Source organism: Mastacembelus armatus, chromosome 1, assembly GCF_900324485.2.
Source record: "Mastacembelus armatus chromosome 1, fMasArm1.2, whole genome shotgun sequence".
In the NCBI taxonomy this organism is placed as follows: domain Eukaryota; kingdom Metazoa; phylum Chordata; class Actinopteri; order Synbranchiformes; family Mastacembelidae; genus Mastacembelus; species Mastacembelus armatus.
The window spans coordinates 5,817,124-5,843,824 of record NC_046633.1 but is presented as its reverse complement, the minus strand read 5'-3'; the positions used below and the strand labels follow the sequence as shown (position 1 = coordinate 5,843,824).

General features: G+C 38.4%; 3 protein-coding genes across 7 annotated transcripts; 1 reads left to right on the top strand and 2 right to left on the bottom strand.

Annotated features, from left to right (window-relative positions):
* Nucleotides 1-118: 118 nt before the first annotated feature.
* tmem154 (transmembrane protein 154) lies at nucleotides 119-8,891 on the bottom strand. Of its 2 annotated transcripts, XM_026302964.2 has the most exons (10): nucleotides 8,770-8,891; nucleotides 8,549-8,692; nucleotides 7,675-7,740; nucleotides 7,128-7,190; nucleotides 5,224-5,286; nucleotides 4,769-4,951; nucleotides 4,265-4,319; nucleotides 3,105-3,181; nucleotides 2,535-2,578; nucleotides 119-758 (listed from the first exon to the last, which is right to left on the bottom strand). In XM_026302964.2, exons 2-9 carry the CDS (start codon nucleotides 8,640-8,642, stop codon nucleotides 2,547-2,549), a joined length of 633 nt encoding a protein of 210 aa, XP_026158749.1. In that variant the 5' UTR covers nucleotides 8,643-8,692; nucleotides 8,770-8,891; the 3' UTR covers nucleotides 119-758; nucleotides 2,535-2,546. The 2 variants fall into 2 exon arrangements, with proteins under 2 accessions (XP_026158749.1, XP_026158750.1); XM_026302965.2 differs by lacking the exon at nucleotides 5,224-5,286 and having other exon boundaries at nucleotides 8,770-8,887.
* Nucleotides 8,892-12,236: 3,345 nt separating this feature from the next.
* On the top strand, nucleotides 12,237-14,943 carry tma16 (translation machinery associated 16 homolog). Its single transcript, XM_026302966.1, has 7 exons — nucleotides 12,237-12,339; nucleotides 12,462-12,565; nucleotides 12,817-12,854; nucleotides 12,949-13,033; nucleotides 13,121-13,269; nucleotides 13,353-13,395; nucleotides 13,606-14,943. Exons 1-7 carry the CDS (start codon nucleotides 12,337-12,339, stop codon nucleotides 13,787-13,789), a joined length of 606 nt encoding a protein of 201 aa, XP_026158751.1. The 5' UTR covers nucleotides 12,237-12,336; the 3' UTR covers nucleotides 13,790-14,943.
* An 88-nt stretch (nucleotides 14,944-15,031) lies between these two features.
* On the bottom strand, nucleotides 15,032-26,701 carry marchf1 (membrane-associated ring finger (C3HC4) 1). 4 transcript variants are annotated; one of them, XM_026302962.2, is made up of 9 exons: nucleotides 25,181-25,315; nucleotides 24,891-24,940; nucleotides 20,300-20,350; nucleotides 19,872-19,945; nucleotides 17,977-18,804; nucleotides 17,641-17,821; nucleotides 17,328-17,472; nucleotides 15,638-15,679; nucleotides 15,032-15,541 (listed from the first exon to the last, which is right to left on the bottom strand). In XM_026302962.2, the coding sequence occupies exons 5-9, from the start codon at nucleotides 18,726-18,728 to the stop codon at nucleotides 15,237-15,239; spliced, it is 1,425 nt and encodes a 474-aa protein (XP_026158747.1). In that variant the 5' UTR covers nucleotides 18,729-18,804; nucleotides 19,872-19,945; nucleotides 20,300-20,350; nucleotides 24,891-24,940; nucleotides 25,181-25,315; the 3' UTR covers nucleotides 15,032-15,236. The 4 variants fall into 4 exon arrangements, with proteins under 4 accessions (XP_026158747.1, XP_026158748.1, XP_026158744.1 ...); XM_026302963.2 differs by having other exon boundaries at nucleotides 25,163-25,191; XM_026302959.2 differs by lacking the exons at nucleotides 24,891-24,940; nucleotides 25,181-25,315 and adding an exon at nucleotides 26,314-26,701.

Below are 26,701 nucleotides of genomic sequence, written 5' to 3'. Positions count from 1 at the left end.
TCAAAAACAGAAGGCTTCAGGTTTTACACAGAAAATTCAGTTTCTAAATAGAAAAAAAAAACGTTCTAAGCAGTTCTGTACAGGCATGAAAAGGGAGTGGCCTTTTCTGTTATGCATGCCTACAATGTTCAACAGGATTTCCCCATTAAAACCTGCAGCTGGAGGGAGTCACATAGTGTGACACAACAAAGAGGCTTTGAGCTGAAGAAAAGCCATCGGAAGAAACTATGAACAGTCAGGAATTGGCAGAACAGGAAAGATTTGTTGAAGATAGCATAGTGTTTTGTAGGTTCATCCTAAATACTTTTCTCCCAGGCTGATTCTTTGATACAGAAAATACTATCAGCTTACCTGGCATAGTGAATTGCTGCTTGACAACTGAGTACACAACCAAATAAGGAAAAGCATGAAAGAAACATGAAATACAAAAAACATTGTCTGATCATTCTTCATAACAAAAGAGCTATTATTTAACATGCTTAAGTTATATAGTTGAACATTATTCCACACTGAAGACTTTACAAGACGTGACAATGTTTGTTTAAAGTTGCTTGATTTTTATCACTGATTATTTTATTGTTCAAAAGAAAGAAATGTCTGTAAGTGTCCTTTTGGTGAAACGTTTGATGACAGTGATATCAACATCTCTGGTCACAAATGTTGCTGGATTATTGAATAGAAAGATCAAAACATCCAAAGTGGCAACAAACATTGCTGACTGCATGTCCTTGCATACCGGGAGAGCGTCCTTTGTTTACCTGTAGTAAAGGAATTATGGGAGAAACAGGTGACAATGTCAGAATAACAGAGAAAGGTCAGTTTTTTAGAATCTCTTAACCCTGCACAGTGATTTACACTGTAAATGTCTGTCTTTTATCATTTTGGAATAATAGGCCCGAAAATGTTGCCCCCAAAAGCAAAAAAGAAAAGAAATTCATTTCTGAACTTCTTGACTGTGATTCAAGTGCCAGTCACACTTCCTGTACTGTAGAGTCCAGCTGTAGCCTTAATACTGTCACCACACCTTAGACATAACACCCACTCATTACAAGCAACAACAAAACCACACAACGCAACCACAGCACACCCTATACTATATGATTTGATTAATGAAATGATTAATGAAATACACTCTGGACACAAACACAAATCAAACTCTGAAAGGCAGGTGTCCAGATGATGGACACAGATCATCAATAATCAGTATTTTTTGGATGAATAAAGGGTTAAACGATTAAGTGTAAAGCAAAAAGGCTTGACATCATAACAAACCCACAGAGAATTATCAATTCACTGTGTCCTAGCTGCTTAGCACCAAACAGCAAAGTCCACAGTTAGCTAGTGAACATAATGAAACATTTAGCATCTAAAGATTAAGATATTTCCCTGAGGATTTGATGGAGACTAAAGCACCAAGATGAGAGTGAAAATTGAATCTAGATCGATCAGGTGGAAAACATATTTTCAACTTAATGGTCATTTTTCTTTGTGTCTGCTGGATGTGTAAAAGCCAGCACGCTGCTAAAAATGGATGTTCACCAAAACAGCTTTATAAGGTGAAGTTTATAGTTTTTTTTTTTTTTTTTTTTGTTCTGGCCTTTGACTTATTTTCATCCTATGTAATTTGTGTAGGTTTCCAAATTAGTTTTTTAATGCTCTCTCTATTTGATTTTGTCCACCACTGTGCCTAAGTAAGTGTGGAATTTCACAGGTCTGACAAACAGGGCACAGCTGCTACAGTACATAGCATCACATCGTGCACAGCAGCAGTAACATCACATTTACTTCTGTTTTGAGAATTGTGCAACATGTGTACAGGGTACCTTCCTGCTGAATGAAAGTACCCTCTAATCTGCATACAGCTTTGCATATAAAATCCTGAGAAAAAGCAGTGAGTGAATGATCTTGGTCAACATTTGGCGTGGACCTTGACCTTGCTCTGCTATTTGTCCAGTAAGGAGACTATCCCTGTGTTAAGATGAGGCACAATACCATGCATGCCTGCTGTAATGGCAAACAGATGTTAGGAGTGTTTGTGCTTTCAAACAGTAAAATGTGTGATGACAAAGGGGTCGCAGTTCACAGTTCATCAGTCATTGCTATACTAAAACCATCTGTGCATCACAGCAAACAGACACTGGCAGAAAAAATGAAACAGATTGGACAGACGTCTTATCACAAAGGTCGACTGTTGATCTGTGCTGTGTTAGGATGATTGTCTAACAAGCTGTATGTATAGGGCAGTCATGCCTCAGTGTGAGGAGCTTATATATGTTACTTTTATTCTAAAACTACAAGAACTTTGCTTAGCAGAAAAATTTGCTCATGGTGTGATACATATCCACTGGGTGTGACAGTGACTGTTACGATTTAGTCATCAACCCTGACAAACAAACTCTCAAGGTTTTCAGACGAGGAGGGGAGAAGATATTAAAGACAGGAGCTAATATACAGTATATCCAACACATATTGTGTCTTTATATTTGTTTTGTTATATAAAAATGAACAAAAAACAAAAAGGTAAATCTGCTTACCATGATTAGCATTTATTCATGGTTTGAGTCTTCTGTAATTCCACCTAAAACAAACAAACCAAAAAACAAACCTATAAATGCACATTTCTGATAAATTCCACCATCATGTTGCAAACGTATTGTCACTTGTAATAAAATATACAGAACTGACAACACTGTCAGCTGGTAAATTGACATCAGACAAGGCAATAGCAATAGGGTCACTGCTGCCTGCTCACTTCTCATTACACAACAGTGACCTCTGCTGGATAAACCAGACTGATGGAAACGTTTATCATAAAACACTCAGCACTTTTTTGGGTCTGCTAAAACACATCCTGCCTGTGTGAGAGTTTTTTAAAATTTACAGCCACTTAGGATGATGTAGTTTGCGTTGTTGTTGAACAGTCCTGTATTTTACTGAAGTTTCATTTACTATTATTTACTCTACCTTCATTTATCTAAATGAGCCTGATGAAAATGGCAGCTGAGTGTTTTTGCTGACATTATTTGAGGTAAATATCCCAATTTTTGTTCAGACTCATGTTTTTAAGAAAATGTTATAGTTTTTGTTTGTTAACAGAACCCTACCATCTTTTTTCATCCATTGGTCCAACTCCTCCATCTCTACCTCCAGTACAGAGGGCACGTCTTCTTCAAACATGGGCCTAAAAGGCACATAACATGAAATCGTATGAAAGAAAAGAGCCATGTTAACAAAGTTAGTACTGACACTGACAAATGGCTTCAGTTTACCATCTGTTGTGGAGTCACGTTAGTGTTCTACAGAGTGATATCTGTTTTATGTGTGTTGATATTTTGTATTTTTGTGGTTCTGTGATCAGGTTATTGCTAACACATACATGAAGCTATACAGTGTTTATTTGTATGTGGTTTCACTTGGTAATAAACTGTTACAATACAACAACAGTAGCTAGTTTAGGCTGTTTATTTGCTGTGACTATAACATTAGCATTAAAACTTACATAGAAATAATATGTGAACATTCCCAAATCGGAGCATTTTCCTGTTCTGCTGACACTGCATGAATAAAGAATAAGCCTATTCCAATATTCAGTAACTATAATACTCTATGGTTTACTCTCAGACCCAGTACACTTTGTACACTTTGTTTTCTTCCTGGCATAAATAAGAGACAGTTTATTAGCATGAACACACTTATCTTATTTGACAGTTTCGTCACTGTCTTTGTTATTGTTAAATAATATTTACAACATGTTTAGCACAACTCCAGTTTATGGGCTCTCATCAGCTCTAATGTGTAATCCCTATCATTGACTTGGATGTCTTTTATACTGTTTCCACAGTTTCACAACTGCTTCCAGTAAAACTGTCGAAGGCCAACTGGCCTTCAGTCTTTACTGGAAATGGTTTTAGTTTACAGCAGTTTAGCGTAATGAGAGCAGTCGCAGTTCTCAAGACAGAAAAGATCAAGAAGTAAATTTGATGTTTTAGATGTTACAGATGTTGTAAGCAGCAGAAAAATATCACTGGGAAAAAATATATAGCCAGAAGATATAACTCATGATGACTTCATGTATCTTACGCACATGAAACCAGACTCCCTGTACAGAAGTGACATTGTTCAAACAGAGGTTAAACTCTTCTAATCTCTGGAGATTAACCTACTGTAAACTGCATTTAAATGAAACATGTTACTTGATTACTAACAGTCCCTTAAATTAGCAACTGTAGAAACTCTGTTGATTGATTAAATCCCCATTACTTACATTGGCACCTTCTCAGTGCTGGATCCATCCAAGTATGGATCTTCTTCTCTCAGCGCTATGAGAAGAAAACAGGCTTCAGTAAAACTGAATACAATGAACTGGCAAATAGCACTACAATAACTGAACACAACCAATCTGAAACTAATTAAATGTATTAATAATATAAGAATAAAATCACCTTTTAAATGTTGTACCATATTATATAATTTTATACTAACCCTAGTAGTCTAGGCACACAGAGAACTATTTCTTAAGATTTGAGATACATTGTACTTTGTTGCATTTTTATGGCATTAATGGAAAAATAGAAATTTGATAAATGATGACATTGATCTAACTGGACATGCACCATTATATTTGCTGCTGTTTAATCATTTTCAATGCAATCAAAAACAAAATGACATTTACTGTCATTGAAAAAATGGTTAAAGCAGAAAAAATATATATATATTGTGATTTGGGTAAACTGATCCTTAAAAACATTCCTTCTTGTGATGATCATACCTTCATTTCTTGACTGTTGGGTGACCCAGCGGCTGATGAAAATACCACAAACTATGATGGCAATGGTTATGACCACCAACACCACTGGAATCAGAATGATGATGAAACTCAAACCCTCATTAGGCTCAGATGAGAGGGTGGTCAAATTCGTGTCACTAGGGTCGTCTGTTGTTTCTAGAAAATCTACAGAAGTGAAGCAGCAGTGATCAGTCGGTCTTAAGGCTTAACTCACAAGTTTGCGAATTGTCATTTGAATAATAACTACTGTCCTGACGGTCATAGAGATATACGTCTTAAAAAAACTTCTGTCTTGGAATCAGATGGCACTCATTACCATTGTCACCTTGTCTGATCATTAAAACAAGTAGTATGTGAGTATAGAAATCATTTTTACATTCACTGGAAATCTGTACTGGACTGTGCTGGTATGTTAGGCCATAGTTGGTCTGACATACCATCAGTCTCGTTGGAGGAGTCGCCCTGTCCTGAGCCATGATCTTCTTCTATGATCTCTTTAACTGCAAACAATAGAGGAAATAACTACATTATTTTACTGACAGATTTCCTCTCTCTACATCGTAGTGCCAAAAAGTATCATCTACAGTACTAGGGTATCAAATACTGAGCAACTATGCTGTTGCTTTTCTACTACAGGGCAATATTACCCACTCATTCCAGCAAATTAGTGTTGGGTTTTCATAGTGCTGTCATGATGTGGATTCTTCAGTTCCGGTTTTGGACTTTTATTTTGGTTAGTTTCCTGTTTTCTCCTGTGTGATCTTGGTTAGCTTTATGTTCATTAGTTAAGATTAGTTTCACCCGTATTAACTAGTTCTCTGTTCTGAAGGTATTTATACCTCCTGGTTTTCTTTGTTCTTCGTTGGAGCATTGCATTGTGAATGACGTACATGTGTTTGGTTGTCCAGGAGAGGGTTTCGCCCGTCTCCAGTGTTTTAGTTTTTCCTTCATCTGGAACGTCGAGTGACGTTAATAATTTTGCCTGTGCCTGGGGAGTCCAGGTTAATAAAGCTTTGTTTGTGTTCTGCATTTGGGTCCTCTCCTCTCCTCCTTCACCACCAACACTTTGTAACAAGTGCTTACATATTCAGAGTTTGCACATGGCTTCACATAGTGTTGTTTTTGAAAGGCACAACAAAAATTAGACTTCTTACAGAAGCATTTTAATATGAGTTGTACAACACTGAGGTGGATAATGCAGATAAAACAAAAAGACTGTGGGAAGCTGATGTTCCAAACCAAGTTCCAAAACTGGAAAGACACAACCCACTCATGTTATGAAGCATGTAGACTCAGCTTCAGAATAGCAGCTCAAAATATTACCTTGGCTTTATATCACTTCAGGAGCTAGGAATAAAATTACCCCAAATGAATCCATAGTTATTTCTTTTGTAATGAAAATCACATCATGCAGTTTTTCTTTGTCAATATTCAAAATTGTACAAATGTGTTAGCAGCTAAATATAACCTACCTATCAAACGTATAAGTACTCCATGGCAGATTTCACATGAATGTATATGATACTGTTAGATCCTAATTATTGATGCATTACTGTGTCTAAAGGTGGAGCTAGTGATAATTGCCTGATACTTGTAATTTGAAGTATTTTACATAGTGCTGCAGCTTGCGAATGTCCCATCAGGGGCCAGTTTTGTGATTTATTAATTTATTAATCTAAAAGTACCTAAAATAAAAAGTACAATTTCTGCCCCTGAAATGTAAAGACATTGAAGTCTGAAATAGCAGAAAACTGAAATACTCAAGTAAAGTACAAATATCTCAAAGTGATTTTTTTGTTTAGCACTTTAAATTAAATGCATTTAGCTACTTTCTGCCATTGGCATTTAACATCTTATTGCTTTGCGGTTGTAAATACACTATCAGTGTCTGTGTTACAGAAAAGCCCCTTCTTTAAATCAGTGACTGTAAACTATAACAATGATTTTTTTCATTTGGCACTTTTGAGGAGAAACATTTTTTTATTTTATACAACCTTGGGTTGTAAAGGATATTACCTGGAAAAAGCACTCAGACCTGGGGAAACCAATGCACGCAGCATATTTTGTTGTGTCTTGACTATAAGGTACATGCTCTGGACATGTATTTGTTCATGTTAGTTTATAGTGTAAAGTTGTCTGTACCAGTAATTCCTGCCCCTGCCCCACTGCAATCTCTATCATTTCTCCTTTAAAATGAATAGTTTATTTTTTCTTATGCCATAAAACAGACTACATAAAATATGAATAAAGGAAAGTTGAACAATAAATAGTCTTTCTAAAGGTTTGTGGAGATATTTTTCAGCAAAAACTGCACCACGGTAGAGACAGCATGTAGACTTACCTGGCACTTCTGTATGGGTGGTGTATGGTGTTAAAGTGGAACTGGAAACACTTGAGGGGGACGCTGCAAACAGAGATAGCACATAATCATGATGACGAAGTCTAGAATGAGCAATCCGCATGAGTCTTAATGTGTCATTTAATTTATACATAGTCATGCAAGGCAGAAAAAAGCAGAGTTTGAGTCAGTTTCAGTCTCGTTGATGCTAAATATATTGTTTTTAAAGTTTTAGATCATTTTGAAAATTCATACTTGTATAATTAAACTTCATACCTGAATATTAAATACTTTAACAGCATGTGATAATATTCTTATAATAGTGTTTTATGCTGCTCTGTGCCCTCTTGACCAGATAGTTCTTAAACATATATATTTTAATCTCACTGAGACATTTCATTGGTCTAGTTGAGAAAAAATATAGTTGTTTTTCAAACTGGAATTAAAACATGAACAGACCCACGTAAAGACAGCCCTGTCTACATACTTTTGGCCATGGGGATTAATATGGGCATTATTTGGGGACTGTATTTTATTATTCACATCTCACCTGAGGGCTGTGCATCAACTTCAAGTCCTTCTGAGTCACTGGTGTCCTCGTCTTGTGTCTGAGTCTCTGAGCATTGAAATAAGACAGCAGTTGAACACCCGTCATTACTTTATATCATGTCACCGTTACATCATTGTAAAGGATTATGAAACTCACAGAAAAATGTTTGCAGCATCTATGTCAAAGGCAAAACACAGAAGTGAAAGGATCCTGTTATTTGTAAAAACAAGAGCTGCAGGGAGGTGGAATAACTGTCAGCTCATACAGGAACTTAAGACTTCCGTCCCCGCGATTTCAAACACTTGCTACAAAAATCAAAACTGTTGCAAGATTCACGCATTGGACAGAGCAGAGTGGGTGGGGATCGCCTACATGTTGAGCAACGTGTTCCCGACAGAGCTTTGTTATGTTGTAAAAGAGTTTATCTTGTGAGAAAACGTGTCCCCTTTATAAGAAGAGCTATTTAAAAGATTTAAAACAAAAAAGGGGGTGGTGGGGATTTTACGCTTTAGTGTACTATTTTAAAGGGTTACTCGGTTTGACCTGAGATCACTTAGAAAACATACAGAGTTTCTAAAAATCACACAACGTGGACACGAAGTGGATTGAAGTAAGATAATTCCTAAACTGGAACAGAAAATGTTAGTACTTTGGATTCCCAGGCCTTGCTATTTAATCTCTCATTAAACAAATGGCAATGTTCTTGAATTTTTGCAGTATCAACAATAGACCCTCTTTACTTTGTCTCAAGAATTTAACTCACAAAATCAGAAGATTGAGTAGTGTAGCATGGAGAGAGCAGGGAGGAGACAGGAAAGGACAGAATGCTGTTGTGTCCTAATTCAGAGAGTAAAAAACAAGTTCCTGGTCCTACCTGTCCTGGCCACGCCGGCCAACAGCAACAGCAGCACGAGCAAAGGGGTCTTCACCCAGGGGCCTCTCATGTTACCAGGCCGAGAGGCAGACATAGTGCCATTGTGTGCCTGCTTCTTTCTGTACTGTCACAGCATCACACTTCCTGAAATGACTTAACATGTTAAACACAGGGGAAGGGAAAAAACCTCGCACACCCTCAGACTCACTCAGATAACTCACTCGGATGTGATGCAATCAACCGTGTGCTTGTAGCCACAAGTCTGACGGCTCCTCAGCTGCAGTACAATCACATTCCTGTCGGGTAGGTATGCAGCTCTGCAGAGCCAGGGGGAAGCTCAACAAACTTTAAGGAAGGAAAAACTTTGTGTATGAGCTCAGCTGGTCGTATTGCTTCAACTGTTAACGTGTCTAACGGCTGTTTAAAATAACTCCAAGGCTGCACATTTGCTGTGTGTTTGTTTGCTCCTCTATTTCCTGACACTCAGCTCGTAATCATAAGCGTCATGCTGTTATGATTATCTGTGGCTTTTGACCTAATTTAACCCTCTGAGATCCGTTTTTTCGTCAACGGACACACTATGATTATTTTCCTTGTCTGCTGATTATTGTCTTTATTAATCAATTAACTGTTGGGTCTATAGATTATCAAAAACAGTGATTAGTAGCTATCTGAATGTGCTACAGTCCTAGGTGATGTCTTTGAGAGTGTTGTTTTGCCCATCCAACAATCTTTGATTATTTTCATCACTTTATATTCACATGAAAAAATCAGCAGAATCTAATAACTAAGAATCTGACATTTTTGCTTAAAAATGACTGATAATCAAAATAGTTGTCAATTAATATTCATTAATATACATGAATTGATTCTATATTTGTAATTATTGTCTTTCTATACTTGTACTTCTTACCACTGTAAATAAACTTTATAGTTTTATATTTTACATTTGTCTGTTGTACCACATTTTTGATGACCTGGACCCCGAGGTGCTGAGTTTTTTCACTACATTGAATTTTTCTATAGTATTTTGTGTGATTATCAGTGACTGTTTGTACATTTTTATATCCGGCTCTCTTTTTTTCTGTATTTCGCTGGTAACCTGATGCATTGATAAGCCAGAGAAGTAAATGATGAGGCCAAATTATTACAGAATCTAACTAAAAAGAGCCTGGACGCCCAAAAATGAAAAAGACAACAATCTTTTCTTCATCTGAGGGTGTCAGTAAACTGGGATATGTGATTTCTTTCAACCGTGGCGATTTTTAATACAGTCAGCAAAAATGGCATTAAAAGCAGTTCACACTACAGTGCTTCCTTTGAAAACATTTCTGAGAAGAGCGAGGGTTGGGCAATATTTGATGATTCCTACATGACGAATGTCAGACCAAAAGGTGCAGTAAATGAGAACATGTTCAACAGCAAGCTAATGTGCATACAAATGACAAAGTTAAAATGCAGAATAATGTTTACAGTTCATTGTATTAGTTTGGCATGCTAACATTTGTTTATTAGCAGTAAACAAACAGCCAAGGCTGAGGGGAAGGCCGACAGTAGAGCAGATATTTGGCTACAACCCAGTCATTCATGAGCTGATAAACACAGTAGATGAGGAAGCTTTTCTTCCTCAGGGGGAAATGAAAGTGTGGACCAGTTTTTACAACAATCAGAGTGTGAGTGGACACATGTATAGTGATGAGTACAGGTCTGTATGGAGTGTGCATGCTGAAGTGTGTATCTTTATGTATAGTCTATATTATGATGCGTTGTGTTATGAACTAGAGTAGGGTGATGGTACTATGGTGGTAGTATGAAAAGTTTCTCACTGGTTGGTATATCTTTAGATTGATTCTGGACCGAAGTGGTGAACTTTTGGCTAAAAACCTATGATTCCTGAGGTCTGGATAAAAAGTCCATGAACTAGCAGAAGCAGCAGCAGCAGCAGCTTCTCAAAGAAGTTTGGTTCAGGAAAAGCACACAGGCCTATTTATTTTATATTTGTTTTGCTGAAAATACTACATTACTTTTACTTAAGTCTGACTGTGAATTTACCACTGGACATCATCATTTCCTAGAAAGGTGTGAGGACTTCATGGGAACTCTATGTGTCTGATGAAGTAAAATTCAATAAGGGTCAGATACTTGATCCCTGTGGTTTTTTTTTCATCTCTTGGCACCATTTACAATGTGAAGAAACCTGATAACAGCACAGATGCACATGAAAATTCCTCTTACACCAAAGAGTTGCACGATTTTGCTCCCACTCAGCTACAGGAGCATTAATGAAGTCATGCTCTAATAATCAATATATATATTGATCTTATACTATTATATTTTTAATCCTGACACCCTATGGATCATTGTCTAAATAGCATTTTACTGCTGTGGCTGATCAAAGTGTAGTTCTATATGTACTTTACATATAGTTTAGTATATTAGTTCCCAGCCTGGGGGTCCAGTGTCAGGCTCCTTCCAAAGGGCCACAAATGAACTAGGGGATTGTTAAATGATTATTATGACAGGAAAGAAGAAAAACAAATTACTTTGAGACAAGTAACAGACATCTGAAATGTTACAAAAAGGTTGGGAACCACTGGTTGATGATCCATCAGTGCATTTGTAGTTTGAAATCTTTTCACACATTTCTTTATGTCAAATCTGAAAGTAATTTCATTTTGATATGTTGTGAAAGTAAAAGCATAAAGGTACAGAAAATTGGAAATTTTAAAGGTGCAGGATGAGGCTGTGGTCTGTGGAGAGATCAGTCAAGTCATTCCATGCAAACTGGGAGAACAGGTTTTTTTTCTACAATTGGATTTGTGCATTGTCACGTTACTTTACTGTTTGTAAAACCATTTCAACTTCTATTTATTTAAACTAGGGGAACTAAACCAAACTATGACAAACATCCCTAGAACACAGAGTATGGGCAACTGTACTTCTGGTTACATATAGTAAAATTGTAATTCTAGCCAGTTGATTAGTAACAATAACACCACCGACAAATGCATGTTTTTGAGTGGGACACAACTTCTGAAGTACACCTTAAAGTTGACCCCTGTGCAAAAACTTGCATAGTTATAGTTTGTCTGTTTAATTCTCCTTCTTCTGTCTTACCTTTTAATACTTCCCTTGAAAACACTGTTAATGGCTAAAAATTAGGTGATGTGTAAATAGTTTGTACTTGGTAAATATTTTTTAAATAAGAAATCACATGCAAAAACTGATTCTACAGTATATTGTTAAGAAAATACAACTTTAGCACATGGTGAATAAATTACATTTCCTCTTCTTAGGTTTCTTCAACTTGAAATCACTTATGTCTTTTTGTTTGTGACACCTTATTTATTCTTGTTAGAATAAGACACTGTGTAGGTTACTGTGCACCTAATTAGAATTTATAGTCTAGTATTAGATGTATTTTTAAAAAAAAAGTGCTATACTGTAATATAAGTGTATTTTTATAACAGTAGTGTGACAATCCAAAGAGCCTGCAGGTGGGGAGAAACACAGGGTCTTCTTCTGTCAAATCACAGATTTTAGTTTTTCTTGAGTAAAATCAAATGTGACATTAACCGTTTATTTACGACTAGTTATTCTAATGACTATTACAGATGCACTTTTGTTTTCAATAATGTTTTAATACATTAATATACGCCACGTCTAACACGTAACACCTCGTCTGTAGGAACAAGCTGCTTTTCTCTACAATACATCCGGACATAATTTGGTGATGGACGACTCCACTTCCGGTTCGGTTGTCAACATAGCACGCGTTTCCAGCTAAAATGGTAAAACTGTCCTTTTACTCCGTAATTTAACTTTTTGCCAGTGACAACTTCACTTTACTCACTAAAGCGCATGACGTGACGCCGAATGAAGTGAATGTAAAGGTTCTTATTTTACTTTTCAGCCTAAGCTTCAGAAAGGAAAAGCCTCGGAGAAGGTTGTTCACCCGTACAGCAGGAAAGCCGCTTACCTCGCCCGAGAAGAAGCCAGACTGAAGAAGAAGGAAAGGTGTGTGAAATAAAATCAATCCCATAATAAACGCAACAGAAACAAATGCAGCCTACACTTTTTCCATTGGTCACATATAAACTTCTAACATACAGGCTGGATGTTGGAGGCTGCACTGCAATATAAACATCATGATTGTAAGATGTTATAAGACGCTAAATACTAATATAAAATAATAAAACGCTCAGATACAATCATCACTGTTGGATGTTTGAGTGGCTTTAATTTCATCCTTTTTTCGGATCCTGCAGGCAAAAGAACGACAAAGCCACACGCCTGAGCAGCACTGGTAAGCCCGTCTCTCATTGATCTTGTATTGCCTCATATTATCTCGCTGTCAGGATAAAATCACACTCTATGAAAAACCTCATCTCTACTGACAGGTGAGAAGCTGTTGTGGTTTCAGGGACAGTTGGATCCAGCAAAGACAGTTTACACCAGGAAAGATGCTTGTGACATTGTCGAGAGGTGAGAGAGTCATGTGAATTTTGTAATAGCAACTATTTCAAGTTTGTACTGGTTCAAGTTTCTTATGTAAGCTGTTTGTTTGGTTAGGTACCTCCAGAGGTTCGATTCTGAACTTGAGCAGATTGAGCTGATGAACGGGATCAAGGGTCGTCAAGGTCGTCTCCATGGTGCAAGAGAAGCCGTCATCAAGCAGACCATAGAGCGGGAGCGAATGCAGTATGAGGGCGTTGGATTTGGTGAGTGTTCACTGTATAAAAATATATACGTTATACAAGCACAGCTTCAGAAAATACATGATCCTGTGTTTTGTGGTCTTCAGAGATCCCAGACATCATCAACGCAAAGCATTTGAAAACATTCAGGTGAGTGGATGAGCTCAACAATTTGGATTTATAGTTGATTAAATAAAAAGATAAAACTGTATATATTTGCTTACCTCGTGGCTACAAAAGCCTGAACATACTGACAGGAAATCTGAATACTTTCATTTTTTCTGTGATTTTTAAGCATGGACTTTGAATATAGGACATAATGATGATTCATAAACATGCTCCCTGATGATGTTTTGACAGGGAGTGGACTGGTGATCTGAAAAAACTTCCAAATATTAAACTACGAAAGGTGTCTAACAAAGGCGTGGACACAAAGAATACAGGAGAGGAGAAACTTGAGGCAGACGAAGATAGTAAGGAGGAAGAAGATGATTTGGACAGTGAGCAGGTGGATGAGATGATGCTGATGTCGGATGCAAACTGAGGCTCTTCATATTTTACCATGTCTTAGTGTCAGCGCTTCACTTGTCTGTTCAGGACAGCTGACTGGGACTGATGGAACAAGACTGCTGCTATGTTGTGACTGTTCAGAAGATGGCGCCAAAACCTCAGCAATGGAAAACTCAGCACTCCTTGCTCAATAATTTAACACCAGCCTGTGAGAGGTTCTACATTTGTTTATTGCACATACAAATATGCACCATGTGCAGCCTGAATAATCCACTTTGTCCAATCAAAAATAGAAAAAAAACCCTTGACTGCTGATTTTGAGTGCTCTAATGTGGCAGATATAAGACACACAGAAAATCGTATTTTTCAATGATGTGAGAGTGACACTGGTTATAAAAACAAATTAAACCTGTAGAAAACTGGACACATAAATAAGTTGCCTTTTGAGGAATGACTGGTTGCTCACGCTGTCATTTCAACATGAGACAAACACATAATTTAAAATTTTAAAAAATGAATGTATGGCAACCATTAAAAGCTCGAGTCACAATGTATAAATAGTGAACCACATAAAGCTGAAAACATTAACAGCTACTTGAGGTTTGCCATTTTAAGAAATATTCATAACCTTCCTAAAATAGCAAATACCTTTTCAAATATTACATTTTTAAATATGGGACTGAGCTAAAGAAACCTTAAATAATGTTTCTGTTTATAATGTCTGACTCTTTGGTGTTTGTAGAACTTATTGTAGGAAATTAGTGTTAAGGCCTTAGTATACTTCAAATAAGGAGCTTGTCAGACCTTCTAATAGTCACTAAAGCCACCTTACAGCCCAGAATCAACCAGAGAATAACATTTTTGAAGAAACTGCAGTGGGATTCCTGGCTTGTGGTAAGCTTGCGCTAAACTCACATGAGCATATTGTACATAGTGATTGCTGTTGCCCAGCAATCCCACTGTTCCATCTGCACCAACAAATGTGTGTGAACAGACTCTAGTGGTCTCTGTTTCACCTCTCTCTCTGTGATGGTAGGCTTCTGAGTCTGGCTGTTTAAAAGCTATTTTGTCCTCAGATGAAATTCATTTGAAGCATGCTGAGACCTTCAAGAGCATCCACCGGGCGTCTACACCTGTAACCTAATACAAGTCATTGCAGTGCATATAGTAATAAAATGGTGCAACTACAGACCTTACATGCTTTTGTTGCTGATGGCTTTATTTTTCCTTTGGACTCTATCTCCTTTTTTCTCCATTTTCTATCCTGCCTCGTGCTTCTTTTGCACATTCACTGCAGCCCTTCAGCCTCTCGGTTTTCCTTGATCACTGAGGAGTGGGTCAGTGATCTCACAAGATCAGTAATCACAGGAGCTGAGAAGAACTAATTAAAATACTGTCTAAACCATACCACGATCACATCAAGTTGTGTTGAATGAGCATAGTGTGATTCACAATGTTTTTCCAAGTTGAATGGGAATCACTCAGACAGGATTTTGAGCGGGGGCCACAGCAGCCTCCACTGACATGTCAGAATCCATCTCTGGAGCTGGACTAACTGGTACCTCCACATTTTCATGCTTGCCGTTGGCAAGGGTGCTGGTCTGAACCTGAGAGTTGTGCAGGTCTTTCTCAGGACAGTTCTGCACAGTGATGATGCGGTTGAAGGCCTTGAGGCGGCGCCACAGCTGCAGATAGACTTTGCACTGGATGTACATGAAGATGAGGCCGCCTATTAGGCCTATGGACACCATGATCAGCTTGGTCCAGAAGGGCCACTCCAGCACACCTGGGGATATAAACACAAACACATGGAGGGTGTAAGTCCACCAGCAGGATGTGTGACAGATCATGATGGCTGGTGTGTGTGAAGTGCTGTGCTTACCCTGTGATGTATAATACTTCAGAAGAGAAACTCTCCATAAATCTGCAACCAAGAGTGAGTGTAATTTCTCTTTATTTCTGTGTTCTTTATTATTTCTATGTTATATTTTTGTCACATAGAATAAATATATATTCATGTTTATAAATATATATAAAGTGCTTTAACATGCATCTACACTCGCAAGTTTAATAAGTAAACTTAGCTAAAACTAATAGTCTAATCCAACAGGCCATCCAAATAAACCCTCCCTCCATTAAAGTGATAATGTTCCAATTTTGTTGAAACTATTGAGACTTCAAGATCGTATTGGAAGATTTAATTTGTGGTGCTGGTAAACTCTATCATGTTATACTTGGGTGTTTCTAATATTTTTCCACCTCTTGTATTTTAAGGCTAGGCTAAATAGAAACACCTCTCAGAAAAAGATTGACCAAAAATGGAACATTATCACCAACATGAATGCAGAATTTATCGCACAACTTTACCTAATAAAGTGGCAACTGAGTGAATGTTTTCTGTTTCTAATCTGAGATCCAACAACATAAGAATACCACACTATAATCACAGCACAACACACCACACCATCACTGAACACAACAAACATAGAAACACTGACAGGTCTGTTTTTGCCTATGCAGAGAAAGGCATCAAATTATCTCTAAGGAACATACTGGTGATTTTATCATGTCTTAGACCATTAATCAAAAACTGCATAAGCTTCATTACTGAAACTATTCTCCTACCTTTCACCTTAATTCCCATAAACACTGGTTTCAGTTTATATCAGTCCAATATGCAAATCCATTTGTAGACTGTTGAAAATGGATGAACTTTATCATCCACTGAGGCCGTGGTAAGGTGACCTTGAGACTTTGAAAGGCGCCATGAAATAAAATTTATTATTATTATTATTATTATCTGAATTTTATGTGAACGTTTCCACAGCATTTGCCTTTATTATTCCTATTTAGGGTCACAGGGATCCCAGCTCTATTTGCATGAAAGGCAGGGGTACACCTTGGACAGGTCACCAGTCCATCACAGGGCCACATAGAGACAAACAACCTCCCACACTCACACTCACTCCTATGGGCAATTTAGAGTCACCAATCAACCTGACATACATGTTTTTGGACTGTGGGAGGAAACCAGAGTACCTGGAGAAAGGCCCCTGCTGGGTTTCAAACCAGGAACCTTTCTTGCTGTGAGGCAACAGCACTAACCACCAATGAATCGTGCTGCCCCTGAACAATATTATCTATAAATCAAATAAATTATTTTTAAGTAACTGACATGGCAACCAAATTATTTCAAAGCAAAATGTGTGATTTTATTCTGTGAATCCATCAATAGGTTAAATTAGGTATTAAACAGTATATGTAGTTCTCCAAGAATATAAAAAACTTGTCTAAAAGCAGAGATTTGTGGAGTTTAGAACTACATCTGACGTGCAGAAAGACAGTCTGGGGTTCTTTATAAACTGAGACAGTTGTATCTCAGAAGTCTATATGAAATTCATTTGGTATTAGGCTTTGGTATTAGGTGAAAAATGCTGAAAGTAAGTGTCTTACAAGAACTCTATATCACACCTCTAAGTTGCTGCAAATTATATTATAGTTTCATCAAAACTAAAAACTGAAAAATGTAAAATTTTACTTCACGTGAAACGGGGAACTGGAAAAGTACTGACCATTCTTGCCAAGTCTAATCTCTTCAGCGGTTCTCTTGACCAGAGTGTAGACTGACCACAACATACACACTACTGCTATGAAGTGAAACAACACCGAACAGAAGATCTTTCTCCTCTCGCTCTTCGACATCTGTAGCTTCTCCCACTGGAAGACCGAGGGTTGGAGACAGAGAGGGGATAAGAGGCAAGTTAACACAGTGAAAAAGGTTAAAGGGAGAGACAGAAATAGCTTATTATTACATCCTGGCACTCCAGTCTGAAGTAGTAGATCCTTATTTGTAGCTTCGAATAAGATTTATGAATGTGTGCATACCTTACGTAAAGGTTTGAGCTTCGTCTCCATAATGAAATCAAACTTGCAGAGTTCACAGCAGCGAGTGTCTGAGGATTTGATCCACTGGTTGAGACAAGCCTGGTGGACGAAACTCAGACTTCCTGTGCAGCGACAAGGCATTATCAATGGGCACTCATCATTCCCCTCACAGTGGCAGATCCTACACACAAAATATATGCACACCCACTACGTAAATTAAGAGATGATGTGCAGCTACCATACTGTTTTTATGTAGTCTCTATTTTTGCAACCCCAACATTTTTGCATAAACTTGATCTTGAGCTTAATGATCCATTTGTACACCAACACACTAACCTGCAGACCTCCAGCTCAGAGTCATCAGAGCAGGGCTCTTGTGTGCCTCCATTCACATTGCAGTGTTTCTCTGGTGTGGGCACTGACATGTCTCCATGGCCTGACCCCTTTTCATGGTACCTCTTGGTGATCAGCTCCTCTCCACCTTCTGCCAGTGAGGAGCTGCCTCCTGGACTGTGAGACTTGTTGCTCTTTGGCTTCTCTCTGCTTTGTGAGACTTCCCTCTGTGAAATGTGGCAGTGTTTGTTCTTTGAGCTACGGCTGCTGTGCCGTTTCTTAAGGCCTGCGCTGTCCTCCACCAGAGGCTGGTTCTCCTTTCCTTCATCTGAGCCCACCGACTGCAACTCCATGTTTGTTTTGTCTTTGCCTCCTTTATCCCCATTTACCCCATCCCTTTCACGGCTGCTTCCACTGCGGCGACGAGCTCTTCTGGCTTTCTCTTTGCTCCAGCTGCGGGCTTCACGCCAGGCCTCATCCTCTGAGGAGGAATCAGACTGAAGGGCACCTGCACAGCGGAGGCGAAGGGGGAGCTCCCTACGGTTTTTTATGGAGTGCTCCCTCTTCTCCCCCATCTCGCCGCGGTCAGAGCTGAGGCTGCGGTCGCTACGGTCCGTCTGCTCTTGTTTGCCGTTGGTTTCCACACCTTCAAAGCCAGTGCAGCTGCTCCTCTTGCGCTGATAACGTCGCTTCACCTGCTTCTTCTGGGCATGAGCCGATGAGCCTATAGCTGTGCTGGTGCTGGTGACTGTCATTGCAGAGGTGCGTGTGTGATTGTTGTGTATGTATAATTCAGAAGCATCCTCCTCTAAACGGGTCAGATGGCCAGAACTGAGTGTACACAGACACACACACACACGCACATGCGCGCGCGCGCACACACACACACACACACACACACACACACACACACACACAGAGATGGAGATGGAGATGTGTAAAAGCAAGGTGAATAAAGGTCAAAGGGACATAGATTTAGGGACATTAACTAAACAAAGGTCAGTTCACCCAAATTCCAGAAATGATGCAGTATGTCACTGTTTTGAGCTTGTAAACCAAATGCCATTCAGCTGCAGTGTAATGAAGTGAAGGTAGAAATATCTCCCAACCTGGGAAAATAAATGTAGGTCTATTCATTATTAAGGTGAAAAAAATTGTAATTCTTCTGACTCAAGCTTTTTAACTGCCGTTGACCAGTATCCCTAAAAGCTGAGACTGTTAAACTTACTCTTAAACTGGCATTTTTATCAAAGGCTTGAAGCAACTGCTGCCATGGGTTTTGTGATACTGCCAACATGGATATATCACTCAGTTCTGACTGTTCAGGGAAAATAAAAACCCCCTCAGACAGAAAACTGCTGACAAAGACATGGCCAGACTAAAGTAAAAACAAATGACAGTTTAGTCTGATTATCAGATTAGATAAAAAGAATGCAATATGAATATGAATGTGAATATGGAATGACTGAATATGGTAGGTGACAAATGGAGTTTCAAGCACTCATATATATGTTATTTATCCATACTACTAATGAAAACAGTGTCCTTTCAGCCTCGACCATGGGACTGAGCCTGTCAGAGTGACACCTACTCCACCGGTCAATGTAATAACCTGAAAGAATCCCATTTCTGCAATTAACCAGCTTCACCTCAGTGACTGCGCAATGTGAGCACCACTGGATTTCAGCATCAACTAAAGTTTGGTTACATCCTCTAGCTGTGGCAAACTAAAACCAACTCGGCCTTCAATTCAGCTTTAAACTGTGTTAATATCACAGAGGGAACTGTGGCTGTTTTGGTGCCTGGCTTAAAAGAGATGTTTGTACATATTCAAGGAACATCAGTCTTAAAATTTCTGCCAAGTTAACTGTAATTCTGGACTAAACTTCTGGACTTACCTGCATATGTCCTGAGAAGATGGAGTGATTGATGTCCTAGAGGCTGCAGTTAGTCCTGTTGTAGAGCTGCTGGCCTGAAACAATGAACAGACTCAAATAAGCTTCCATGTTGCTATGTGAGTAAAATAATCAATTTAAATTATTGCTTTCTAATGTCCATAATTAAAAGAATGATTGCTATTACTCTTACTGTGATAAATAAACATGAACTGAATACATTTTATAGTATGTATTTCTGGGCAGTATTCACTCTCTTATTAGTTCTGATATGGCCTCCAGGAGCTTGTTAATTATGTTGTTTGGCGTTTTACATTACCTAGTTGTTAACGTCCTCCTGATTTATAATTGTTTGAGCTTGTCAATGGTGCTGCACATGCACTGTGACCTTTGCGTTTGGCACTTTCCACTCTCTGATATTAAACGGTTACCTTTGAAATGTTGCTGGATCGACTCCCTGAACGCCCAGAAACCTTCCTCCCCTGTAGGAGATACAGAAAATCCTTTCAAAAACAAAGTATGTGATGCTTTAATGGCAAGCAATGTAAATTAGTAATCTTACCAGTAATCTTTCTGGCAAACAACTCCAGATATAATACTATGACATTAAAATATTATTGCATTGCACTCACAATAACTCAGAAGCAAAGGGTGTCTTAATGTCAACATTTCAGTGTGATTAATTTTGCAAATTACATTTTTAATTCTAAGTTCTCTTACAAATAAATTCCAATATAAATGAAATGTGAGAAATATTGGTACATTTATTAGCATCGACATTGGCATAAAAAAAATGTGAATGCTTAAACTTAGCCAGAAAAATAATATAATTAAACGAAGCATGGTTTAACACCTTCAGTGTATTGTATAGTGTTCAGTGATGGCTGGTCCTGTGTTTGTTCTTTAAAATCCAGCATCAGGAGTCACGCATGGCCACGTGTCCTTGTTTTTTAATTGTGACCTGAGCTGCTGTAAAGCCAGACAATCCCATTACCTGTCCTGCTAAGTGCACAAGTCAATGTGTCTCTATTTAAAGTCAACTTAAAGCACTTTTGCTAAAACTTCCAAGAGGGCTGATTGTCTGAACTCCACATTTAGACCTTGAGCCCGACCATTAACCACTACCTGCAAAGTTTTTCAGTTTCATTTACGCATCAACAACGATATGTGGGAGCTACCAAATGCAAATACTGGTAAACCACAGCATCACTTTCCCGGTATTTGAACCATGTGTTTTCAAAGTTATTGTTCAGATACTGTTCAATTAAACCTCTGATGCACCTTAAAAAATAAAATGGGTGCATCAGTGGGTTAAACAAGGTCAGCTTAAGATTGGGCAAAACCTCTATTCTACACAAAATGAAACTTTATGTCAAAATCACAAGATGGTAATCTGTGTAGAAAAGCAACTGACAAGTTGTCTGTTTTAGGGTAATTTATCAAGACATATCCACAAATAAATATTTTTTCAGCTTGACACAAAATAATGAATAAAACCAATTTTTTCCATGAAGATTTTTCATTGTTACACACACACACACACACACACACACACACACACACACACGCACACACACACACACACACACACACACACACACACACACCACGATCTACCACCAAACATGGAACAGGGACAAGCAAGGTAACTATCAACTGTCTGGTGAGGCTGTGAGTGGGCAGTGGAAAATGATCTGAAGTGAAAGTAGAAGATACGCTTTAATAGCATACGCCAACAGTTGATCCAGAAACAAACGTTAAAGAAGTCTGATTGTTTTTTGTAATTTAATTAGAAAATCAAACCATTTCTTTTTATTCCTTATTGTCCGTAGCACCGAATGTAGACTTCTGATTTTTTTTATTTTAATAACAATGTTGTTTACATTGAGGTGTGTGGTTAATATGTTAGAGGACTGCCATTCTTGTTTGTAAAGATTTGGTATATTCTGTACAATACCTATACTATAGGTTTAACAGTGTGGAGGTGGACATTCATACAATGAAAGCTATGATATTTATGTATCTCAGAGGATATTTATGAACTTTGGAATCTCTTGTGTATTTGACATATACGAAAAAAACAAAAACAAACAAAAGCTTGCGTGTAACAGCTCACACATATGAACACAGTTGTGGTTACATTGTGTACAAACTGGTGAAATAAACGGGAGAGACTGACATGGGGAGGACAGCATCAACTAAGCTGATCAAGGGATTTGCTGACAGGCAGGTTTAAATCAGCAGTCCTGCCTAGAGTCAAAGCAAAAAACCTCCAATGGGTGTTAGAAGAGATGGACACAAGCACCTGTGGCCTCGGATCTAACAAGACAAGACGGTAATTACACATTAATGTCTTTATAACAGCAGACAAAAAAGTGACAAACCACTGTTTCAATTTACTATTCCAAACTTTCAAAACAATAAACTCGTGAATAAATAAATTACTTCAATTGTGAAGCCTACAGCTGGGCACTTGATTTTCAGCAGTATAGGAATCTGCAGAAGATGTGTCCATTAGTCCGAATTTGCATTTCTGAAAAGATGTAGCTGATGATACCTCCCATTTCAGAGATGCATTAATTGTGTTGTTCATAGAAAATCACAGACAGTGACTTTCTGAGTTTGTGCAAACTACTGAAATAGTATGTTTGGAATCAAATTTGACTATTTCTAGTTTTTCTAAATTTAAAACGTCAAAAAAGTGCATTTTAATTTAGAGGATCTTGGTTGTTTCTTACAAATAAACCAGCAAACAAAACAAACAGCTGATATTTAGCTGCCAACTCTCGAGTCTGAAAGTCTGAGTACAGTATACTTCTTTACATTATACCAGAATTAACATGATCTTTACATTCTTGCTGTTACTGTACAGATTTCCAGCATCTGTTTCGTCCTCCCCATCTCCATTAGAGAGCTCTTCTCATTTTATTAGCCCTATATACCCTTCCTTGTTTTGGGGTCAGTGTTATTCATTGACGTGTATAGTACGGTCAGCGTGCACGCGTTCAGCTCGTCACGTGATGTAACGTGGTCCTGTTATTGGTTAGCGCAGGGCAAGGTAGCGCTGGGTTTCATGCAACGGACCTCCCGGCTAATGCAAACACGGCAGAATCGTCGTCATATGAGAACGACATCGCACAGCGGTCTGAAAACGATTTGTCGTGCGGCTCGGACGCTCGGACGCTCCTTTCGACCGTGCGTCAGTGATAAAGCCAACACGGTTTGTTTTAGCAGGAACAATCTGCACCTGACACAAAAATAGAAGCACATATCTGAGGCATCTGTTCAGATGTCATTACCCAAGACCAACAAGTTAAACACAATATAAGGAGTTTAGAGAGACTGTCATTTCTGTCATGCAATTATTGATAAATTCTGCTACCAGCTGTTCAGACAAATTAACATGTATTTTGCAGGTTAGTCATGTATGCACATCAATCCTGGATCAGTCAGGCCTACTGACATACACTGGAGTAAAAAAAAAAAACAAAAAACAAAAAACCATTTCGCTCTTGAATTGTTAGTAAAAATACAACATCTATAGTTGTACCGGTCCGTGTATCTTTGGTCATTGGATTTTCCATTCAAAGGCAGATATAGAAAATTAAATAACGAGTGGTTATTTGATTTTCGTTTTAAAATACAAAAATTAAAATTGAAATACAAGCCATTTCTCTTTTTCATTCGTCTCAAGGGGATTAAATGAAATTCTATATGCAGCATAACAAAATACACAATAACGAAGAGGCAAAAACGAAAAAAGGGTCGTTTTTCATCTCCAAAGACCGGATGTTGTCATTTCTTCTTCATTTTTTTTGAAGCCGGAGCATTGTCGCCATAGACATATAAAATACAAATTAGTGTTTTATATGTTTATGATTGTCGACCCCTGCTGCTGTTCTTTAATTAGAATGGATACCGCATCTGTGACGTCACTGTAGTTTCTGCAGACACTTCCGGTTTTTGTTGACGGTAAGCAATACGCCGTTTTTATGTAACAATTAAAAACAACAACAATGTAATAATAAATAACAAAATAAAATACGTGGAATAGTGAATAGCACTTCCATTAGGCTAATGTTAGCCAATGAGTACTCAGTAGCAGGACTAGCTATGTTGTGGAGTCTACTTCAGATGACTTTTATTTAACAGAAAGATGCGACGCAGTTTTTCCGCAGTGATGTCTTCCTCCCTAAGACACACTCTTTGATTGTTTCGAAAAACGGCGTATTGGTCCATGGCCGCAACGGTTACCGTCAACAACGGACATGTATGCAGAAACTACAATGACGTCACAAACACAGGCACCATTCTACTTAAAGAACAACAGGGGGCGACAATGCTCCGGCCGGAAAGAAGGAGAAGAAATTACAACATCCGGTCTCTGTAAATGAAAAAATGGCCCTTTCTTAGTTTTTGCCTCTTCGTTATTATGTATTTTGTTATGCTACATAGAGTTTATTTTTCAATTTCATTTATCCCCTTTAGACCCAGGAAAAAGAGAAGCTTGTATTTCAATTTTAATTTGTGTATTTTAAAACGAAAATCTAATAAACACTTGGTTTTATTGTTTAATCGAACCCGCTTTCGAACGGAAAAATTACCAAAAGATACACGGACCTTGTACAGTGACTCCTTCCCAGATCTCTTTCATCTGTATCTTTAGTCCTCACAACAAGCAAAGAAGCTGTAACTTCACATCCAAAGCCCTGAATTACCAGCCTGGAAAGTGTGAGATGCAACAAAGCTCTTCCAGCTAGAAGACTGAAAACATTTATGTGCAAACCAAACTTCACAAGACAGAAAGACAGCTCTGTCGAACTGGAGGTTTATATAAGCTTCAACTTACAGTTCAATGGTAATAAGGTGCTGCTTCAGAGCCAACATCATGCATCACACTTACCTGAGCTTCTACCTTCTAAACAACTATCAGATTCTGACTCTTTATTATAATGAACTAACCAGTACTGTTCCAGCTTTGGCATATTATATAGTGTGCTCATGCAAAACCCCAGTACTTACCCTGTCATGATATGAAGCTGTTTAGTTGGTGGCTAAAAGGTTTTCAGGGCCTGGAAAAGGTTAAAAGACCCTTAAATTCAGCCTTTCTTCTAACATACTTTAAAAATGCAACAGATGAGTGTGTGTATGGGATGGGGCTGTCTGCCTGTTGTACATAACGTGTGATTAAGAGTCAAGCTGAATTATGAGGCAGACTGACTGACCCTGCCCAAGTGAAAGTGAAAGTAACTATTTTTGTCAAGTATGTCTAGTATACTCTGCCTTTAACCCACACAGCAGTGAACACACACCCGGAGTGGGCAGCCATTTGCAGCAGAGTAGTTGGTCGTGCTCGGTCGGTCGTGAAAGTGGTATTCAGTCCACCCCACCATCCTGAGACTCGATCCCGATCGCAACTTGTAACCCGAAAGTTGCGACTCTCTAGCCATTAGGCCACGATTGTGGTAGCTAGGACAGGAAAATGTGAAGTTCTTATGGTGCAATCTAACCACCCATGCAAAGTGTCTGTTCTCACTGATATTGCTGTAAAGACAGGGGACTGGTAGAGCTTTGATATTATCTAAAAAGGGGAAGTTGAGCTGAACTAGTTAGAGTCTTAAACCTTTTGACAAACAGAACACCCAACAGGATGTTTTATAATGTTTTGCGGTCTGTGACAGTTGCCTTAACCTGCGTATATTGTTTATGTTGTTTTATTGTTGTAACAGTTTGTAGTGCAGCCTTCTTGGTTTTATCACTTTTAAAAAAGAAACTTTTTGTAAGACTTAGGTAAATAAACAAACAAAAAAAAGACACTTTGGACACTGCAGTGATGAGTAATGGACTGGCATCAGGATCATGACCAAAAACACTTTTTAACGTTAGCATTCCTAGTTTCTAGGATTGTTAAATTAGAATAAGTATTAAAAAAATCTAGTAACAGTTGCAACTCTAAGATACAGGTCTTTTGATTGTTGCATAACATTTAATAAATGTAGTATATTGCACCATTGAATCCCTCCTGCTGTGTGAGAAAAGCAATTTATAGCCTTATAAGTGACGATACATGAGGTGAATTGATGTGACTTTCTGTGATGTTCAATGACAAGATATTTTCTGATGCAAAGCTGGGCTCAAAAAATGCAGATGAAAGCTCCACACGAGTGAGAGATCAGTGAGACTTCATGTGTGAGTGATTGTGAGACTGTCAGCTGATTCTAGAGGTTAACACACAAGTGCAATTTCCTCTGTGATCATCACAATTAAGATTCAAGGACCAATCAAATGACTTCTATCTTCGGACTACACAAATAACTCTGTATCTTTTCTCTGTTATTTGATCAACTTTACACTAGTGTTAAGTCCTAACTGCAAATAACATTTAAAAAACTACAGAGCTCTTACTGGTACTTCTGTGGCTTGTGTCAAGGGGTCAGAAACTCACCCCGATTTTGTCTTTGGAATGAGGAACGCTCTTGTCGTTACTGGTTGTCTCCCTGGATGGAACCACTGTTATCTGCTGTACTGGCATGGTGCTGTTTCCAGGCAACGATCCAGTGTTACTCCCACAGCATTCCCAGCACACTGTGCCTTCCTGTTCTCCGATCAGTGTCCTTGTGTATGATCCACTGTCCCATTCACAAGATGTTTTGCTCTCTTGGATCAATCTTCTTTATCAGCCCAATTTGGTTAATCAAATGGAACAGAGAAGGAATGGGCTTAAGTCACTGTGGCAACAGCAACACAGGTCTGGAGATGGTAGGGTGTGAGGTTGTCATGACGACTTGAAAACTACGACAATGTGCACCACTTCCTCCTCCTCTTCCTTCCCC